The sequence below is a fragment of the Scomber scombrus genome, chromosome 2 (genome assembly GCF_963691925.1).
Source record: "Scomber scombrus chromosome 2, fScoSco1.1, whole genome shotgun sequence".
Classification (NCBI taxonomy): Eukaryota; Metazoa; Chordata; class Actinopteri; order Scombriformes; family Scombridae; genus Scomber; species Scomber scombrus.
Genome location: NC_084971.1, coordinates 12408539 through 12430173, shown reverse-complemented (window position 1 = coordinate 12430173; position 21635 = coordinate 12408539). Strand labels below are relative to the sequence as shown.

The 21635-nt window shown below is 39.2% G+C and overlaps 1 protein-coding gene across 2 annotated transcripts; it reads right to left on the bottom strand.

Moving 5' to 3' along the window:
* Window positions 1-2345: 2345 nt before the first annotated feature.
* gne (glucosamine (UDP-N-acetyl)-2-epimerase/N-acetylmannosamine kinase) lies at window positions 2346-21045 on the bottom strand. 2 transcript variants are annotated; one of them, XM_062427811.1, is made up of 14 exons: window positions 20925-21045; window positions 9685-9756; window positions 9283-9431; window positions 8852-9098; window positions 8350-8557; window positions 8065-8217; window positions 7736-7948; window positions 6289-6376; window positions 5578-5788; window positions 5056-5185; window positions 4666-4887; window positions 4185-4367; window positions 3575-3691; window positions 2346-3457 (listed from the first exon to the last, which is right to left on the bottom strand). In XM_062427811.1, exons 2-14 carry the CDS (start codon window positions 9736-9738, stop codon window positions 3222-3224), a joined length of 2211 nt encoding a protein of 736 aa, XP_062283795.1. In that variant the 5' UTR covers window positions 9739-9756; window positions 20925-21045; the 3' UTR covers window positions 2346-3221. The 2 variants fall into 2 exon arrangements, with proteins under 2 accessions (XP_062283795.1, XP_062283787.1); XM_062427803.1 differs by lacking the exon at window positions 20925-21045 and adding an exon at window positions 16069-16216.
* Window positions 21046-21635: the final 590 nt, after the last annotated feature.

Here is a 21635-nt window from a genome sequence, read left to right as displayed (position 1 = left end):
AAGAAGAGGAAGAAGGACGAAAAAAAGTAGTAAACGCAAGCAAAGCGGAAACGGGTGAATAGCCAATCAGAAGCCAGGATGGATGATTGACAGTAGAGTGTACCAATTGCACAAACTCTGCCTCAAAATCGGACCAATCGAATCTGTAGACCCTCTTGCATACGGGTCCCATGACCTGCTACGTGCTGTCAAGACTCGAAGAGAAAAAAGAAAAAGAAAAAGAAAAAGAAAAAAAATACCCGCAGTCTGCGATTAGGTGAAATTCAACTGGAACATATATCATTTTAAGGCCCGTATTTTAATTTATATATTTATTCTGTTATGTTACTTAACTTAAAATCTATTTGTATCATTATGCATATGGGTGTTTTTCTTATGCTAATTCAAATATACAAATTATATATCGTTTTGTCTTGTTTTCCTTCTTGGATACCTATAAGCAGTGGTTTTATTGCATACACTGGCAGGTTTGTTTGTTTTTTCTTCATGGAGTCTTTTATACCCTCAATCTCCACATTTCTTCCAAGCCTGCTGCAGTGAAACATCCCCTACAGCAGGATGATGGCACCACCATGCTTCATGGTGGGAATGGTGCTTTCTTCTGATGTGCAGTATGTGGCTTGTGCACAAACCGTTTCCTTAGTGATCATTATTAAGCTTAATTTTGGTCTCATGGTTAACACAGATGTCATGGGATTTTGGCTTTCTCTTTTCCACTCTGCCATGTAGTTGGTGAGATACCCCAGCAACACTTGTTCTATCCAGCCCAAACATAATGGTGGTTAATTATTAACAGCTCTGACAGTCTTAAAGGGCTCAGGTGGCAAGCACTCACCTGACTCAGGGTATGTGGCTGGGAGCAAACAAACTGCTTTTAAACTACACCACAGATCAATGTGACTCAGCAAATAGTGAAACAGTTCAAAGGACCTTGCCCTACAGTATTTCAAAGCTAGAACCATTCAAACTAGACATATCATTGTGATGCACTGAGCTGAAGCCTGTATAGCTGAAGAAGCAAAAACACCACCCAGCTGATCCTTACTTTACAGATGTCATTCCATTTCATCTGTAAGGAGTAGGGGAAAGGTGTGTCACCTTGCTGATATAGGTGAGCATTTTATCCTAAGCACAGAGCTGTCAAATATCATATGACAGTGTTCCTTTAGTCTTGGGACTTTGGGATGTCAAGATTTGACTATAATCTGGCTCCAAATGTTCCTGCAATTTTTTATAAAATCTGACATAAATGAAATTTCTCTTTTGAAATCTCACTTTTTACGACTGTAATTAAGGCATAAAAATTAATAACATAAAATGATTAAACACGTGATAAACATGAAACATAACTGAACATGGCTGCACAGATCAATTTACGGGGAGCATATACGTATAAATTGATGACTGAACGGTGCAAACAGTACACTATTAGTGTGAGTGCAAAAAGACTTATAATGGGTTGCCATGTATACAATTATATGTATATATATATTATATATATATAATATATATATATATATATATATATATAACCCCCCCCCCCATTTAAACAATGTTATGTTTCTGACTGTTTCATAAAGATTTCCAGCCCTTGGATAGGTATAACACTCTCCTGATTGCATGGTCACTAAAATGAGCAGATATGAATTAGTTTTTTTTGAAAAATTCAAATGTGTGCATTCATTTGAAAGCTCACTTTAACCCCCTGTGTCTTGTCTTTCCTGCTGTTCCTGCCAGTTCCAATGAGGGAACCTATCTTAAACTGCAGTGATTTAAATGTTAATTTCTTGTATATCTTAAGCAAGTCAGTGTTTTTAAATGGGGCCACACAAACCAACTAAATGACATCCATTATGTTTGAGATGCTCCTTGTATAATGCTCCCTTTCCCCTGGGCTCACACTAGGATTGTAAAATGTATTGTAAGATGCTGCTCTGCATTCTTCAAACTGGTGCCATCTGCATATTTCACATTCTGAATAAACATAAAGACAAACACTAAACAGAAATTAAGTTGAAATATAAACACCTTGTATTGTTTTAATATTCAGAGGGAGAACATTTGCAATGGGGAAAGTACTTTTGGAACCAGGAGCTCAGTCAGCAGGTTTTCATATACTGAACCCACATCCCTTCAATACCAGATTTATTAATCTCATTCTTTTACTTAAAACCAAAGAGAGCGAGAAAAAAAAAGAAGTGGATTGGACTTTTGCAACACTCTACAGAGTGTCCAAGAAATGTTTTCCTTGCTTTAAATGAAGTCTATTTTTGTTTATATCTGAAATAAGATATGTGCATTTATTTGGACCAACATAACCCAATAAAATTACATAGAAATGTATCCAAAATGTTCAAATGACATGTAATGTACAATACAGTATGTAACAGTACATACAAATCACATACATATTTTGAAATCAAATATATTTTTTAAAAGATCAGATCAGTTCAAATCTTAATAAGATGTGTGGTTAACATTTGATTATAATAAAACAGTTTCAACAGATTTTATACTTTCCAGTCATCACCCCTATAATCTTTAAGACCACAAACCATATTATCTTCTTAAAGCACTTTGAATATTTTCCTATACCTTAAATAATTTAAATTTTAACAAAACATGGAAATGTAACTTGAGCTTGATAGTCACCCTTATCTCCCAAAGAAATAAAAATTTAAAATTAAAATTCCACAAAAGTTTTATAGAAAAGTGAGACAGTAAGCAATGAACAGAGAAAATAAAATGAGAATTTTCAGCAATATTTTGGTCACATCGGAAACTAGCATGAGGTTTTCATCCTCCCACATCATATTACAAGTAAATCTGGCCCTGTATGGGTATTATTAGTTTGAAGATGGCTTTGTACATTATTGAAAAGGTGATGCTTGGGTGCAATGGACCCACTTCACAGATGAAGTGTCCATGCTGGAATCTAGCCAACATCTGGCCTGGTTAAAGTATTATTTCACAGGCTTGAGAATCTGCATTTTTGTGGACACCACAAGAAAAACTGCCATCATTAAGCTTATCAATAAGCAAGATTTATATATAAAAAAAAACAACCCACACGATGGTTTGAACGCATCGCCTTTCACTCTAGCCCTCAATATGTGCCCCCCTAGATATGTTAATGTGTTAGAACAATTACTGCTTTAAAGTTTTGCAGTCTTTTTGTTGGTAGCAGTCCTTAGAAAATCAAGAAGTAGGGGCTTTGTCTTTCAATATATTCTTCTGGTGGCATAGTCTAACACCATGCTAGCAGCTCCAAGTAAAGCAGGTTCTTCCAAGTCTGATGAGACAACTTTGACACTTTGGGTGGAGAAGAGGGCTCTCTGAGTGATGACTTGTTGCACTGGGGCCTGGTAGTAAGAGGCCAAGACACCTGATAGAATCACCAGCGAGGGGTTGACTATGTGGAGGATGTTGATGATGCCCACACCTAGCGCTGTGGAAGCTGGAGAGACAGATAGACAGAAATTAGGATTTTTCAATGGTTTTAATGCCAGATTCTACGACCAGTGACTATGAATTTTCAGAATTGTATGTGTATGTGCTCGCTTTTGGCTCTGACCTTTGTTGAGAACAGCTTCAGCTTTGGAGTTCCCCAGTTTGGCTGCATTGATGAGGTGGGCAGCAGTGATTGGCTCCATCAGTTTCCTATCCATCCCCTCCACTGTCAGCAGGTCCTCTGAAAAAACACACAGGTCAGATGTGACAGTATGAAGCCATTTCAGATGTACAATACATGTCATGTTGAAATGAGGTACATTTAATTAACTTGACTCTTCAAGGTTTTCTTTATCCTGTTAGATTTCAACAAAATTACATCTCAGGTTTTAAATTAATTAATTAATCTTACAATCCTAATTGTAATCTTAGGTTTTCATGAAATTTATCAAAGCCCAGTTTTTATACAGAAAAATGTACTGCAAAATTTTAGTATTTAAATCAGCTTAATCAAACATAATGTTTTCAAAAAAATTCAGACTCAATGTATGGCTACATGCCCAATGCTGAAATATGTTTGGGTGAACTATACCCTTCTGTACATACGATCCCAGACAGTGAATTAAAGTTGCTTTGAGGATGTTCAGACACTGTGTTTAGAAGACTCACTCTTCTGAGTCTATTTGAGACTTAGCACATTCCTTGCAGCTGGAAATACACAAACAAACACTAACCATCATGCAGTCTCTTGGCTTCTCTCTGCAGGGCCATGCCGGACGCGTAGGCCTCTATGCATCCTCTGCTGCCACATGAACACTCCGGGCCTTCTAATGAAACCATGATGTGTCCCAGCTCAGCAGCACAGAAGGTACTGCCATGAACCAGCTCATTGTGATGGATAATCCCTCCTCCAATACCTACACAGGCAAATGTTTCAAGTCAATTAATAAAACTTCACTTTGTAGCTTGTTAACTACAGTACAAAACTAAATCCAAATGTACATAATGCAACCGAACTGTGAGCTTGGAGAATCATTACACCTCTAATGATAAACCATTTCTTTCAAAATATGATTATCTCAACTATTAATAGTAGTTTTTTAAATAACTAGATTACTACATGTTATTTTATGTAAATACTGGCACTAACCCAGCTCACACTAATGACGAAGGAACAAATGATTGATTGAATGATTGAAATTCCTGCCTTCTCACCTGTTCCTGTGATGACAGTGACAAAGTTTTCCACTCCCTTGCCGTGACCAAACTTCCTCTCAGCCAGCGCAGCACAGTTCCCGTCATTGTCGACCCAGACGGGTAGGTGTAACGCGTCAGAGATGGGCGTTCTCAGGTCCACAGACGACCACTCCTGGATCAGCTTTGTGGAGTGGAGCACCACACCTTCTTGTGGGTTTACACGCCCACCTGTAGACACTCCTGAGATGTAGATAAAGAGATTTCTCGAGGTGAGGTACTGGCTTTTCAGCATCAGAGGTTTATTGTTAAAACGTGTCACCCATGATATAAACATGACAGTCAAAAGCTTGCCTAGATCATATCTTTCATTCAGGAATTTATATGTATGCATGTGTGTTTTTTTCATACCAACTCCAAGTACTCTACAGTTGAGGCAGACAGCGTCCTGCATGGCATCTGCACACATCTTTAATATGAGTTGCATCCTGGCCTCAAAGGTCTTTGGATTGGGCTGAGTGTATTTCTTTACTATCCTACCCTGGTAAGAGAGAGGGAGTTTAAGAGAGACAGATGGAAGAAGCAGGAGAGAGGAAGAGCATGGAGTGTTTAATGGTATTTTACGTTGCATACCAAAAAGGCAAATTAAAGCTTGAGACAGTATAAATAATATATCTCTACTGTTATCCAAAGTAATAAGCTTCTATAATTAATGGTAAATTAATGATGATTAGTGCATAATTAATGCACAACTTGAATCACAATGTCGGCAGTATCAGTAAAGACATTAGTGCTGACAAAATGTATTCAGCCCCCTCTTGGACTTGTCTTGTTTTACTTTGACTCACAGCTTTATTGGGACCAATTAGAAGAAAATGACTCGGAAACTTTTGTACGGATGTGTCTGTCCAGATAAGAATCTATGCAGCCTACCCCCGTGCAGATAATAGCCACTCTGAGGTTGGTCCCTCCCAGGTCAACAGCCAGAGCACTCTGCGTCTCTAGGATGTGATCGATATCCTGAGAGATGGAGTCTTTCATTGGGGGGAAACAGAAGGTTTTCTGAAGGGGCTCGTCCAGGTCAATGGTACGCAGAAACTTGAGTATACGGGGCACTGCGTTGCCATCACCATAAATCTTAGAGCTGATGGGAAACAGACATAAATGCACATTTTGATTATTCTACTTTTTATACATGATCATAGCTTAAATTAAACATTTCTGTAAGAAGTCTCTAAATCCTCCTCTAGGGGCAAAACATAATCGAATCACAGATCAAGACTAAACACTTCGACAACTCATATTAAGTTAAATAAAAGTTTTTTTGACAGCATGAAATATGTATCTGTGAAGAGCTCTGGACTTTATAAACACTAGTGGTGGTACAATAATCCAACTTTGTCAGACAATACCATGACTGTCCAAATGTCAGTATTTGACAGGCAGATCAGGATGACATTGCAGAGTTCAGCGAACTGAAATCACTAGTCTGCAGATGTCAACAGAAGATATCAGCCAAACACTCAGCTTTAAGTTCCTTTCTCTCATTTATTGTTGCATATCAAAATGAGTCAGAGGTGACAGGCCAGAGACAAGGGGCTAGAAAACAAAGTAAAACAAAGACAGGGAGCACATTTGTCTTACCAAGGGTATCTCTTTCCAAACTGCAGCTCCAGAGCATGGTAGATCTTATTATGAGTGTCGGCATCTCTCACATGTAGAACATTTTCACCTGACAGAGAGGGAGAAACCGTCAACACACTAATCAGATAAACAACTCGCGGTACATTAATTAAACAGTGTAATGTATTTGCTTTGCATTGATAATGCAAGTTTACTGACCTTGACATTTCCAATTCCCAGTGAGATATTTGCATGAGGATATTTGCAAGTTTTGTTTAAATCAACCAGTGTTATATATGGTCATTTTTACAAGCTCTGCAGGCAAATGTATAAACATTATACTTATAACGAGCTGCATTTTACTTGAGCACATGTGATGCTCTATTAGTAATGTCATTTATCTAACCTAGGGATGCACCGAAAATTCGGCCACCGAAAATCTTCTTCCGAAAAACTTTTATCACCGAAACAACACGGCCGAAACAGCTAACTAAAGAGATCAGCTCCCATGATGCATCTGTAGCAGACGTTATTCCTTTAATTACAAAACTAAAGTGTAGTACACTCTTAGAGTCTGTCAGCACACGTTTCAGAGATCTATTTGGATCCTCTGCACTTCATTGCGACTGTACTTGATCCGCGTTATAAAGATCATTACTTGGATGTGGGATTAAAGCAGCGCGCACGAGAAATGATCTGGGCCGCGATGGATGCGGAGAACCCACTTGGAGACGGAGAAGCGCACAGCACAGGAGAAGGAGAGCAGAGCGCACTAGAGAGTGTCTGCATGTGTGTGTGTTTGTGTGACTATAAATTCAGCGGGTGAAAGTAAAGCGTCCTTATAGCTCTGTGTTGTTGCTTATTAGGCCGACACCGATCGCACCCCCCGGACCGACACCAAGTGTAACAATTGTATTTTTAACTTAATTTTATATTGTGCATTGTTGTAATGTCAGTGCTAAATATTTTCATACTTTTGTAATTTATTTATTCTTTGAATTGCAATGCCTTGATTTTAGTGAGGTCAGTACACAGTCATAGCCATAAATGCAATGGTACTAATAATTGGCATAATAATTTCTTTCGGTGTTTCGGTTTTGGTTTCCTCATTTTCGGTTTCGGCCAAGAAATTTCATTTCGGTGCATCCCTAATCTAACCTTTATTATTTTGTGTCTTTATTAAATAACCATAGCAGAGAGATGATGGGGAACATGGAGGGAAGGGGGGGGGGAGAGAGAGAGAGAGAGAGAGAGAGAGAGAGAGAGAGAGAGAGAGAGAGAGAGAGAGAGAGAGAGAGAGAGAGAGAGAGAGAGAGAGAGAGAGAGAGAGAGAGAGAGAGAGAGAGAGAGAGATGCAGAAACATTCTGGCTGGATTTGAAGCATGGTGGATGAAAATCAATGAAATCAGTACCACTGCCACAATTGGGTGAAGCAGGTGGCAGTGATGTTGTTACTGGGCCTTCTCACCTGTCTCTCTGCCTGTTTGCCTTGTTCCCAGGTTAATGACAGGTGTGCCAAAGGCCCCGGCCTCTCGTACTCCACAGCTGCTATTTCCAATCATGCAGCCGGCGTGGCAGACCAGCTGAATGAACTGCTCAAAGGGAATGTGCTTCACCGCCCGGAAGTTGGGGTGCTGCTCGATGCCCTTCTTCCGCATCACGCGCACCATCTCCTTACTTCCTGTTGAGATGGGACATGGACACAGATGGATTCATTCATCTTAGTTCGACTTCACACATAAAAAGATAAGCAAGACTGGAAAAACAAGAAGGAACTAACTAGTGGGTTTAACTAACCAGCATCAATGTTAGGGAAGAGAATGAGGGTCTTCTTGTTGAAGGAGATCAGGGCATCCAGCATTAGTCCATAGATCTTAATAGAGTGCTGGATGTCAGTGGTGACTGGGTGCTGCAAAGCCACTATGTAGTCCTGATCTTGAACCTTGTCCCCTGTAGAATCAATAAAAAACGTAAACACAGACATAAATCTTTATGATCTTTTGTGTATAATTTACTGCCACATCATTCAGAAAATACACAGCTACCCTGTCAATTCAAACACAATGTTTCTGTCCCACGTACCCAGCCAGCTTTTAATAATATCCATGTAGTCTTGTTTGTGATGAGATGACAGCAGCTTATCGTAAGAAGGGCAGCCGGCCAACAATATGCGAGAGTGGTCCTCGCACATGGCAATGAGGTGCTGCTCTGCCCTACGTGTGCAGCAGGCATGGTAGTGGGCCAGTTTACTGATGGCGTGGCGGATTGAGTCATCAATTGTACCACTCACCTGGGAATATGAGCAAGGGAGAGAGCAGATGTTAAATGTTATTTGTCATGTGATAATTACTACAATGTTCCTGCACAACGGAAAGTCTGACATACAGGTGCAGTGGAGCAGAAGATCTTCTTTTGTCATTTGGATTTTTATAAGGAGTTAAAGATATGTTGAAATTAAAAAAAGAAACACATAAAAAGAATTGATGCCTTATCTTAATTAAACTGTTTCCTTATCAAGCAGACTGCTGCTCCTCTTTCATTGATCAATGAGTGTCAATAATATTCTGAAGCCCTGCCTACTCACCTCTCCTCCCTCCAGGTGAAGTATTCTAATGTTCATCAGCGCTGCAGCCGTCGCCAGAGCCAGCGCATCAAAACGGTCACCGTGAACGACCAGGATGTCGGGTTGCAGCCTCTGGAGGACATCAGGGAGTTTCACCAGTGCCAGCCCGACACTCTCCACCATGGCTGCCTCGTCTTCCCCTCTAACGATGGTGTGGAGCTTGGAGCTGATGTCAAAGTCATCCTGCTCAATCATACGAAAAGTGTTCCTGGAGAGCAGGAGGCAGGATAAAGATGACTGAATGGTTTGGTGAACAAGAAAATGGCCTTCGCAGGGACCAGAGCTATACCCAATTGATCACATTTGGGAGATTCTTTTTGTTAGTGCTTTATAACTTACGTTGTTTCAGGATATGAAGCGACGTAAGTAAAAACGCTGTCAGTTGGTCTTACCCGTAGTCATCAATGAGATGTGAACCAAGCACCACTGCTTCAAGTTCAAAGTCATCAGAATGGGATTTGATCCCAAACATAATGGGAGCCAGCTTGGAGTAGTCCGCTCTGTTGCATGTCGCCACACATACCCTCAACTTCCTTTTGCACTACACCAAAAGGAGACATACAGAGGCTATTAGTTGTTTTGAATTTAGAATGCACAATACATTTAGAGTGTTTATTTGTTCCAATCCAAAAGATTGGAACACTACTGCTCCACTACTGAGATCTGTAGGAATATTATCATTTCATCACAATTGTGTACATAATTACAGAAAAATGTTTCATATATTTGTTTCTCAACTAGAGTGATAATATTCAACAAAAACTCATTTTCATATAGACACAGTATTAATGTACCCGATTCTGCTCGTCCATCTTTTCCCTCTCCAGCTTTTCCCTGCTTCTTTGCATTTTCAGATAGTATAGCTCCTAGAAGACAAAAGACAAAAGAGTAGGTGAGATGCAGTTAACATTTTGAAGGGCATAATATTAACCATTATTTTTAATACAAGCCCACTCACAGGTCATACTCACTTGGGCCTTCCGAATACTCAGATGCTGAAGCATGAAAACACAACACAACTATACTAAAAATGCTGTGTATGTTACACAAAACAACACATGCTGACATAGTTTATTTTTCCCAGAGATGTGAAACATGCTGTAGGGCAGCAGTGCTTTGCATGGAAAGGCAAGGGTCACAGTCACACATCACTTGACAGGAACAAAAGAGGATATTTAACTAATACTACTATTTGAGTTTTGAATGGTTTAAGTAATACTTACAAATGTTACTGCTTTAAATTTGCTGTACTTGCCATTGTAAGCTGTCAGATCTATCAAGACAACTTATATTTACCAGTTAACAGGGGAAATCAGTAGGCAATATGAACTAGGGTAAAGCTTCATCCATAAAAATAGGCTATAACTGAACATGAGATTTGATTAATACAATCAGTCTGATTTTAAATTGTAGATTTAGTGACAAAAAAAATGCCTAATGCTATAAAAATCTGAAAAACATAATACGGTCTGTGAACATTTGGTGGAGCATATTTTATTGTTCTCCTTCAGCCATTTCATTTATGTTGCGGTACAGACATTAGTCACCAAGGTTTCTGAATGGGAGTGTCTAAATGAAGGGCAACCTCTGCCCTGCTGCTATGTCACTGATCGAGCAGGAGCTGCAACAAGGTCACAGAGTGCATAACATTTAGGTGAATACCCCTTAAAACCCAGATATGTCACTATCCCTCCTCTGATACAGAGGATCAAATGTCACTTAAAGACCTCAGATAAACAAAGTCAATGTAGAAAACAAATCAAGATTGAGTGAGAGGAGTTGAGAAGGAATCTTATTAAGGAATATGAGAGAATATGATTATGATGGGTGATATATAACAATACACACGACACAAAACTGCAACTACAGTACACACGTTAAGCACCAGACTTCCAATCGGCCTTTTGATGAAGGGAGCCGTCATCACTGTGAACTTCAGCACTAGTTACAGTTTAACACAGTCGAGGGGCTATAAAAGCACAGCTGCTACTAATAACATTAACGAAGGCCCCTTTCATTCAAAAGAGAATCCTCATTTTACAAACTCTTGCTGCCATCTACTGCTGTGAGGACGCTTTTCCATTCACACGTTTAAAGCCTAGTTCTTGGCAACACTATTTTTCAGGTGTCACTTCCAGAAAGCAAACAACTACACATTCGATGTATTAAATCACAGGGACCACAAACTCCAGAGTGGATTGACTTCTTGCAATTTTCAAACTCTGCAGATTAGATTTAGCCACTGGCTGAGCTGCATTTTTTTCCTCTCTACTTCTGAGAATAGGAATGGGGGATGTAGTGGGGTTCATTGACTTAGGAATGAACAAACAAAGACTACAAAACAGGGTTCCCACTGTGGCATAAATGTTAAATTCCATCAGTTTTTCCAAAACAAAGCTGTAAAGTGTCCAAGCAGAGAAAATATCCTTCTTTACTAGCTTGTATGTGTTGCTTTATCATTGTACCGTGAACCATTTCTGAAAAACTGAGAATGGACTGAGAATGCTTAACACAGTCCGTGCTGCCTGTAATATTGTCTATCTGTACTACTATTATGTAAATGAATGGCTACTTTGTACTTCTTTAAGCTGAACCACCCCTGCTGTTCCCATGTATGTTGGTGTAAAGTCAATATTGCTGTTACCAATCCACTGGAAAAGGGACACAAATGGAGGGACAAAGAGATTGTGGTTCTTACCAGATATATCTGAGGCCATACTTGAAGCCTAATCAAAAATCAAGAAGGGGTTTTAAATTGGACAACATGGAAAATATCGAGCCATTTATATTTTAAAGGACAGTGTTATGTCATGTGAGTTCAGCTGCACAAAGAATGCTGTCAGGGGAGTTACTCATTGTCTGTGAAACATGACCATGTTATTCTGATATACATATAAACAGGTTGTACCAGATCCCATTGACACCACTGAGACCAGTTGAATGGAGTGAAACCTGGGTGTGTGACAATGAAAGGGGAAATGCTCTTCATAGCAGTCAATCTTAACTGTCAGTCTTGTTATTTAGGGTAAACGTGATACATCTATCACGATGATTTGAGATGATGGATACAGGCTTTCCAGCATGTTCCAAAGTAGCCTCACTTGAAGCCAAATCAAAAATCAAGAAGGCGGTCTGAAACTGAACAACATGGAAAACATAGTCATTTACATTTTAAAGGGACAGTGGTATGTCATGTGAGTTCGGCTGCCATACATGAAAAAGTTTCCAAGGAGAGTAGCTTATTGTCTGTGCGACATGATCAGATGCAACTGATGACACACATAAACAGGTTGTACCAGATCTCTCTGACGCCACTGAGACCGGTTGAATGAAGTGACACCTTGGCTCGTCACAATGAATGCTGTTCAAAAGCAGTCAATCTGGAAAGAGCGCAGCGCTTACATACCCAAACCCACACACACCTTATTGCGTTAATGTAATGGCAATTTGTCTCACGTCTCAGCCCGTCAGATCCTGATGACAATGGTTCTCTTAATTAGCCTCACCCATTACAAAAGGTGTGAGCCTTTCTGTGCCAAACCAGAATGTATTTTTAAAATATTTTTTTAATATTATCCAATAGTATGCTTAAAGGGGGACCTAATATGCTCATTTAGAGCTCTATATTTTTATATTCTGGGACTCAACTAGAGGATCTATAGATGATTTACAATTCAAAAAACTCCTTCGTTACATTACGGCCAACATTCGCTGGCTTCAGAGGCTATGTATACAAACTACAGTAGCAAGATTTTAATTATTTTTCCCTTCTTTAATCCAAATGTCTAAATGTTCCAAAATCCATCTGTACATATTCGAGACTGAATGTGATGTTCAATATGAGAGTGAACAGCACAAATATCCGCAGCAACAAATATTATTATTATATATTATATGGAACATAATATAAGCTACTGAAAATCCACCTCGTGAAAAGTGCACTGCCTGCCTGCGTCGTTCGACAGTTTAGTAGTTTCGTAGTGTGATTTGTTAATGCTCATAAAACAAAGCAAAGACAATTTTGGTTTTGACAGTTAAGGTTTAATAAATTGGCCTATAATGCTGGCATACAGCCACATTTCATAGAGAGTTACTACCACTGAGTTGATTAGTCAGCATCAATGTGTACCACGATAAATGCATGCTTGTGTGTGTGTGTGTACACGTGCATCCTTGTGCGTGTGCAAGTCAAGCAACTGAAAATATTAGCTGATTAATCGAAGAGTCAATTGACAGAAAATGTATTTCTAACAATTTTGAATGATTAATCATTTAATCAGGCAAACATGCCACATACTGGCTGCTTCCAGCATCTTATTTTGCATTATTTAAATGAATATCTTTGAGTTTTGGACTATTTGCTGGATTAATCAAGACGTCAAACTTCAGCTCTCAAAACATTCAAAACCCCAAGATCATTATTGTTTTTATAATGTTAAAGACTAAATAATTCACACTGAAAATGTTTGACATTTGCCCTACATGACCTGTAAATAAAACGGATTATGTGAATGTGGAGGATAATTACTGCTGTCTAACCCAAGCCAGCATTACGGTCTAGCTAATGATCATAAATTAAATAAACAATTTTGCAATCCATGATTTCTTGCATTAAATCCAGATGGAATACATAAAAATATGAAACACTGACATTGTGAAAGATGAATTTCAGCAAGCAAACATGTCGGGCGTAACCAGCCCAGCTAGCGAGAGCTCAGCGGCACACCACAGTCTGCCTCTCCTGTATTAAGTGGCCCCTGCTTGGCCCATTACCGTCATATCGCTCAGATCCAACACGTGAGGATTTAATGGAACAGAAACTTGTGGATTTTAAATATCACTTTTTCCAAAGTTGAAGTTTATTGCAGCCAATAAGAGAACAGCACAGTCAGTGTGGTTGTGTGGATTTGCAAGTGAAAAGACTGACCGTTAAAAGTGGACTACATTTTGTATTTTTAGATTATAATCTTTATTTCAACAGCATTTTGGTTAGCCTACTATATTTTCAACATGTAACAAGCTTTGCAGTCAGTTAATAAATGAAATCCTTTTCACAAGCATTGGCTTCTTGTTAACTTCCGCCTTGAACCGGATAAGCTTGACGTCAGCTAACAAAACACTGTGTCCTTAGATAAGGTACTATTAACTGAAGAAGTGTGTTTACATTATATGTCAGTGGCCCTGCCAGCTCAGCCAACAGTCAACGCCCACTCAAATGTATTTCCACATACCTTGTATTACCTTCTTTTCAGCAATTAAACTTTTTTTTTTTTTTTTTTTTTAATCCATTTGACTGCAAACAGGAATGTGATTAAGGATTTCAGTTGTCTGATATTAAAGAACTGGAAAAGCAAGCTGCAATCTTGAAAAGTAATTTCACAGCATAAATGAGACTGAGGAAAAACAACAGCTCTTAACAAAGAGCGACCAAAGAAACCTGGAACTAAAAACCATGACCACGCAAAGACAAAACCAAAACTGTCCCCACACAACACATTCACCTCAAAGCCCCTTTGCCACCTGTGAATCTGACACAAACCCTGCCCCAGTAGCTGCAAAGAAGAAAGAACAGAGTGTGACAGCAGTTAGAGCCACAACAGTAGTACAAACTTCTTTTAACTGAAGTCAGTTCCTGTCGAGGGACAGATGGAAACTACAACGGGTCAAAATCATCCCGCTGAAACAAATCTAAAGTGACTGCCAAAAACACAAGCTCTGTTAAAGTCTCACACTGACTGATTCAAGCTGCCCCAAAGGTTTGATAGGCGCTAAGTGTCCAGCACAAGAGAAGGAAGAGGAAGATTATGTAGGTTACCACAGTTCCCCATTCGTTCTACCAACAGTATCTGTCAACATATTACATTAAACCCCTCTTTGAGTCACTAGAAGTTAAGGGGGCCAATGGCCGATCTGTACCCTATTTGGGATACACTAAATGAGTGTTGTGTTCTCTCAAAGAGTTGGTAAATAAAGTGTCAACACTCGCATTTATATTTCCAGATGTGCATGCAGCTTCTCAGTCCCTGGTTCTGATTGGTACCATTAACTGTATATAAATATGGATGTCATGACAGCTCCCCAAAAGAGAAGTCAAAACATCTTGACAGCTGAACATCCACTTGTCCAAATGCTCATTTTTCTGAATTATTTGGCGATTAAAAAAAGGGGGTGTGGTGTCATGATTGACAGCAGTGACAGCCGCTCTCAAAACTCCGTCAGGCAGCGAGACCGTGCCCACAAGCACTCATCTCACTGCCTGACTCTTCTTCACATACCCTGGCTCCAAGTGACACAAGCAAGATGGCAACTCCTGGAAAAAGATAGACATTTAGGAAGCAGAGACTCGCTGTCCACATTTATATTCAGTCAATGATCGGTTCCAATACACTCGGTGCATTATATGCATTGAGACGCCACTCCAGAAATGCAGCCACTAACATCACATGGCTATAAGGCGGTACTAAAAATCCTTGAGCTGAGGTACAAACAGACTGGAGGTGGTGGCCTGGGGGCTGGTCACGATACGTGGCGTACTCGTCACACCCCCGGAGATGGACAACATACTGTACATACCTTTCTCCATAATGGTCCCACGCCACAGTTGGAGTGAGAACTGTGATGCTTATAAAGACTTTTTTGTTTGTTTATTTCCTAATTGAATCTGTGGTTAGATCTACATTGTAACTTAAACTTATCACCTGCCTATTACCTGGTGTACAGTTTAATACATGCAATCAAATCTATAGCAGTGTAATGTGTTTCTACTTCACTATAGTCACCCATCCTGTTGGCTCCCCCTGTCAGGGAGGAAAACAGCCCCCCCCCCCCCCCCCCTTCCCATGCGCCATGTCATACACACACAAACATTTAAAAAAACTTCCTTGACTGAATCCTGTGATTTACCCTAACTCTCATCCAGCACACCATGACTTTTACTCAAGCGTCACAAGACAGCATCAGCAGCCAGCCTTATGGTATGGGGGGCAGGGACGCATATGCAGAGAGGAAAGGCAGGGATGACACAGCAATAGAGGCACACAGAGTCACTGTACAGACAGAACAAGAAACAGGTGATGACAGACAGTGAGAGAGAGAAGGGAAGGATCGGAAGGTGAAGACAAAAAAAAATGAATAAAAGAGAGGCTGACAGGAAACATAAAAAATGCAGCATGACTCACATGAGGGTTTATGCACAAGGAGCCCGGATGCTTTTCCATCACACACGTCTTTGGATTCTGAGCTACAATCTCTCTCTTGTCCTTTCCTGCCTCTGTCTTTTTATTCCTATCTTTTAGCCAAACTGTATTGGGAAATGGACGGCATGCGCGAGCCAGCAAGGCAAAGGAGGAGCGGAGAAATGAAGAGTGGGAGGGAGGGTGACACAGAAATACAGCTGGGGGAGGGGCTGCATGAGATCTGGGTTGGGTTCATTTGGATTTACAGAGCATGATTGGCTAAGTGGGAGGAAGAAAAGCGCATGAAGCATCCTGCCAGGCATACAGAGCAGGAAATAGTCTTAACAGTCACCACACCATTATTTATTCAGTTTCTACATTATTTCTGACCAATACTTCCTCTGAAAAAATGTCAGAAAAAATGTACAGTTGTGATCCTCAGCTTAACCCATTTTGACTCAGTTTTAAAAGGGTTAAAGCATCTTGATTACAAGAAACTTTCCTCAGAATCACATTTGTTCTACATTTATAGTATAGCCCCACTGATACATGATTTCTAAAACAGCCCAATATTAGAGATTTTGGAAAAGCCTAACCCTTGATTTCTTTACTCAACCAATTACATTAACTTATATGCTTGACATGATGCCTTAAAGTTGTTGTTTTTTTAACAACTGTAACATGTTTTACAGATGAAAAATTGACAACAAAATATATAAATGACTATAATTTCATTTCTGTACTTCAGTTTATTGTCATTTATCTGCTTCCATAAAGGTTTGGCTTTAATTCATATGTAGGAATACATGTGATGAATTGTGCAAAGCATTTGAAATTACATAATTACTTTCATTGTTTGGATTTTTCTCATGGATGCCAGCAAGCTACAAATTAGATGCAAGGGGGCCACAGAACAAAAAAAAAAGTTACATGCCTTAGGTTGCCATGACAATGAACAAACGTTGCACGCAAAAGAAACAGAGGAATCCCACAACCAGAAACTTTATGTTTGGTTGCGATGAGTGCTGCAATAGAACAGCTTTCTCCTTTTTTACATGTAATAAAGTCCTTAAAGTCTCACGTTGTGTCTATTTAGTGTCTGTTTCACAGTTCAGTATGTTTGCTTTTAACATCCACATGTCCATCTCCACTGGCCCTCATTAGTTAGGACAACATCTCAAACTAATGATTGTTTTGAAAAATTACATAAGTTTAATCAATTGTCAAAATTGTTCCCAATTAACTTTCTGTCAATTGACTTATCGCTTAATTGACTATACTACTATATTTACATACTTTACATTTGAATTGATTGCTGCTCTATAAACTACAGTTTACAGATATATATATTTACAACAAATGCAACAGTCAAAATGAGACCACACCACTCTCATAAAAGTCACAGAGACATTAGCAGCACAGAAAAGTTCCAGCTTTTCTTCAAAGTAAACGTAGACTTCCTGGCCAAAGGGCAGCACTCAACATTCAGACCAATTTACAGTTTGAGAGCCCAGCAGGAAGAATTTCCCTCCAGATGAGAGACTCTGGAGTAGAACTACTACAAAGTAACTTTTCACTTTGTTCTCTCCATTTTCACTCCATCAGTGTGAATGAATTGTCTTTGTAGCAGATATAGAAAGCCAACCCAGTTAGGTCACAATATATTTCACAGCCTAAACTTCAGATTTTTAATGACCACAGATGTGAAATTCAAGCAATGTGATGCAATGCATAGTTAATGTTCCTGAGAAGGTATGGGAATCGAGAACCGGTTATAAATTGTCCATTTCATCAGAAGTGTTTGCCTCCGAGCTTATCAATTCCTCTTATCAATAACCAGGAACTCCTCTGTGAGGGTAGTGCGGCAAACTTGTTTTAATGTAATGACTAAGTAATAAATTAACTAATTTTTCCACACAAAGAATTGATTAGAAATTGATAAAGTCTTGCACCGATAAGCAGAATCAAGAATGGCATTATTATCAATATCTTATCAATTCCCATCCTTATCCCTGAGCTTCTTAAATGCACAGGAACCCTTGTAAAAGTCAGTCAGTCAAGCACTGTTTTTATGGCATTGTAACAGTTTGACCTCTGACAACAGATGTATGTGATCATGGTTGGTAACTTAGTGGTTGCTAGGGGCTGAGGCCAGTCTGACCAATGAGGTGACGGCAGCCAGATAGTGTAGTTGTTACTACAGGGAGTGTGTGTGGACTTATCTGCGCATGTCTGGACAGAGACTGGTTGTAACTTGGATGTACATTAACCAAACAAAGGTGAAGACCGCACACTTGGCCCATAAAAGTGTATTAACACTGGTGTCAGTTCTGAGCTAGTGGGGTTAATGAAGAGAAATAAGATATAAGAAATAGGATGAGCAACACACAAATAAAGTTTAGGGGGGAATAAAAGAGTATAAGAAATACAATTATTAAATGACAAAATCTAGTGCGAATACCAGTTGTATTAGGTCTTCTTGTAAGTCTTCACACCCTTCTTGGAAGGTTATTCATATTCTCACCCATACTTGAAGAAACATCCTCCACCAACACAGCTATTTTTAAATTCATGGATGTTTTTTCTCAGCAAGAAAAGCTGACTAACATGAACGTTCTTAAAATGTACAGAAACCTCAAACTTACACATGTGTAGTTTAATAGGTGCTATTTATGTATTCTGAAATGACATCAATAGTTTTAATTTGCTCCCATGTTTTTATTTCCTTACTTCATTTTTAAAAAATATCGTTATTGCCTGGTTTGGGGCACTCTTTTATCACATGAACAAAAATGATGGGGTCTTTACAACATCTGTGAAGTGCTGAACTATTGGAGTGTAACACGTAAGCCTGTAATTGTTTGACATTAGGGAATGGCAACCGTGATCGTAAATTGCATAAACTGCTCTCAGTGTTGACACAGTTGTGACATCCTGGTCTACAAAGGACAGATAATTCAACATCAAATTCGACCAAACACCGGTGACACACAGTTGGTTCAATGCAGCCTCACTCAGATGAAGCAAAAAGAGTAAACAAAGCAACGGGCCATGAACTGTGCAGTCAACCCGCTTCTCCACAGGATTCCCCCCAAAAAACATCAAACAGACTACAATAAACACAGGGCAGATATACTACCTTCCCTACATGTGAGATCTAAGTACGAAGCTTCCTCAATTGTCTTAGCAGAAACAGCTATCCTACAAATGACTCAGTCTTCAAAACCACAATGAGTCTACTTGGAGAATATCCATCATTTAATAACTTCCTCTCCTCACACATTTTTCAGCACTGATATCAGCTTGATATATCATATAACGTCATGGCTTTAAGATAACAAACATCATAAAAAAATATTCTACTTTCAGGGTTGAGGTGCTCAATCCATGTCGTGATACACATGAAGACATGCCATATCCTTATTAATGGCACACTGCCATCTAATGTCCTTTGTAAGGAAGCAAACATGTTAGGCAGTGTCTAGAGACTGGTGCATTCAGGTGCAGTGGAGAATTCAGACTCATCACTTATGAGCCACTAGAAGTGTGTGGCGGTGTATGTACCCTGAGACCCTGCCCTCAGAGATCCTTAGCCCCTGTCTGTAATTTCTTATTACTTTGCTGTGTCAATCCCTGCAGGTTCCCCTGCTTATTTTTTCACTTGTCTACTGTGTGCAGAGTGCTGCTTTTCTGCGGTCTGTTTGACTGAGAGTGGGGTTAAACCACACACACACACACACACACACACACACACACTCACTCTCACTCACTCACTCACTCACTCACTCACACTCACACACACACAGAGCAGAGGGGCCACAGCCGCATTCACACAAAAGCAAAGGTGTAGGTGTGTTTATTTGTGCTATAGCTATAGGATGTAGCTGCTGTAAAACAACCAGACATGAATGTTGTATTTATCTGCATACAGTTTCGTACTACCTCAAACTGCTGCATGTGTTTACAAACACCAACCAACAAATAATGCATGGTATGCCTTTAATGTTTTGCTGTAATAACTAACCTAGATGCCTTGTCCACGCCCACTGACCAACTTCACATGAAGAAACCATGGTTAACTTGCTAATTAACTATTTTAAAAAAAAAGTTGGGGACGTGGCCTGCGGTTTTAACAGATAAGCACAACACATCCAGGTATATTGTGATAAAAAATACCAACACAAAGTCAACTCACTATGAAAACCTGACGATGAAACCCTAACAAAACAAATACAAACAGCTGGGGGTTTTTTTTTTGCTTTAAGAAGCTAACATTAGTTAAATCATCATTGAATTCAAACTACGATAATGTATCTCCCCGAAACTCCGTCATTGTAACACAAAGGCATCTTTTGCACCCAAGTTCAAGCTTCAATTAGCTAACACTGCCCCAAACCACTTCATTTAACACATTATCAGTTACATCAGCTTATAACGAGCACCTGAAGGCAGCATCAAAGCGATAATTTAATATTTGATTTTGGTTTTTTTAACCATTTTAGCAAACATTATCTAACTGATCATATTCAGAGTTGGGCTGCTGTCTGACTTTAGCTTCAAAGTAATGCTAACATCAGCTAACCCACCTGACAACTTGATAAGGCAAAATACTAATAGCTAAGAGTCTCAAATCCAGACCAACGCGGTGTTTTTAAAGCATGATTTGGACACGTTGCCCAAATCATCCTCACATGTCGTTTACAGGCTTCTCAGTGGTGTAAAGTTAGCTAATGTTAGCTGATGAACCCCACCTCTCTAACTTTAATCGTAACAGTTAAGCTAAGTTAGCCTAAGTTATAAACCCTTCTTTAGCTATCATTTCATGACACTGGTGCGGAATCCCGAGCAGTAACACTTACCTTGAACCCTCCAGAGACGTGGTATTTATTTCACATTGAGACCATCGTGGGTTAGATTCACTTCTTCTTCCTATCCTGCTTTAGATATTCAGCGCTTACGAGCAAGCGTTGTAGGGCATCTGAGCACTCAGGGGTGCGCATGTCAAGTAGGAGGCAAACACCGAGGACCAGACCGGATGAGCCGTGTTGAGGACCTATATAATAAAACCCATCAAATTGCAAATTGATGATAATAATAATAATAATAATAATAATAATAATAATAATAATAATAATAATAATAATAATAATAATAATAATAATAATAATAATAATACCATAAAATAATTTGGAGTGAGGCTGACACAGAAATAGGTGGTGAGGGGTTAGGGTTAGTGCCGAAGATATTAAAAAAAGACATTTCATTTGAGGCAGAGTTACTGAGTGAAAAGCAATTAAAAATGAGTGTAATATTTTTTTTCCTTTTGATCTCATGCCTTATTTGTATTTATTTATGTTATGTTTTTGGAAAATTGTCAATAAGGACCAAAATAAATTGCTACTACTACTGCTTATTGTTTGTCGTAGTCATACAATGCAGTCTCAATATTCACTATGCTATTATCCAGTCCCAGTCCCACTACTTCCTCTGAAAAAACAAATGTCAGAAACAGTACACTTAAATATATATATAAATAAAATTTACAAATAAAATATACATTTGTTGAGATT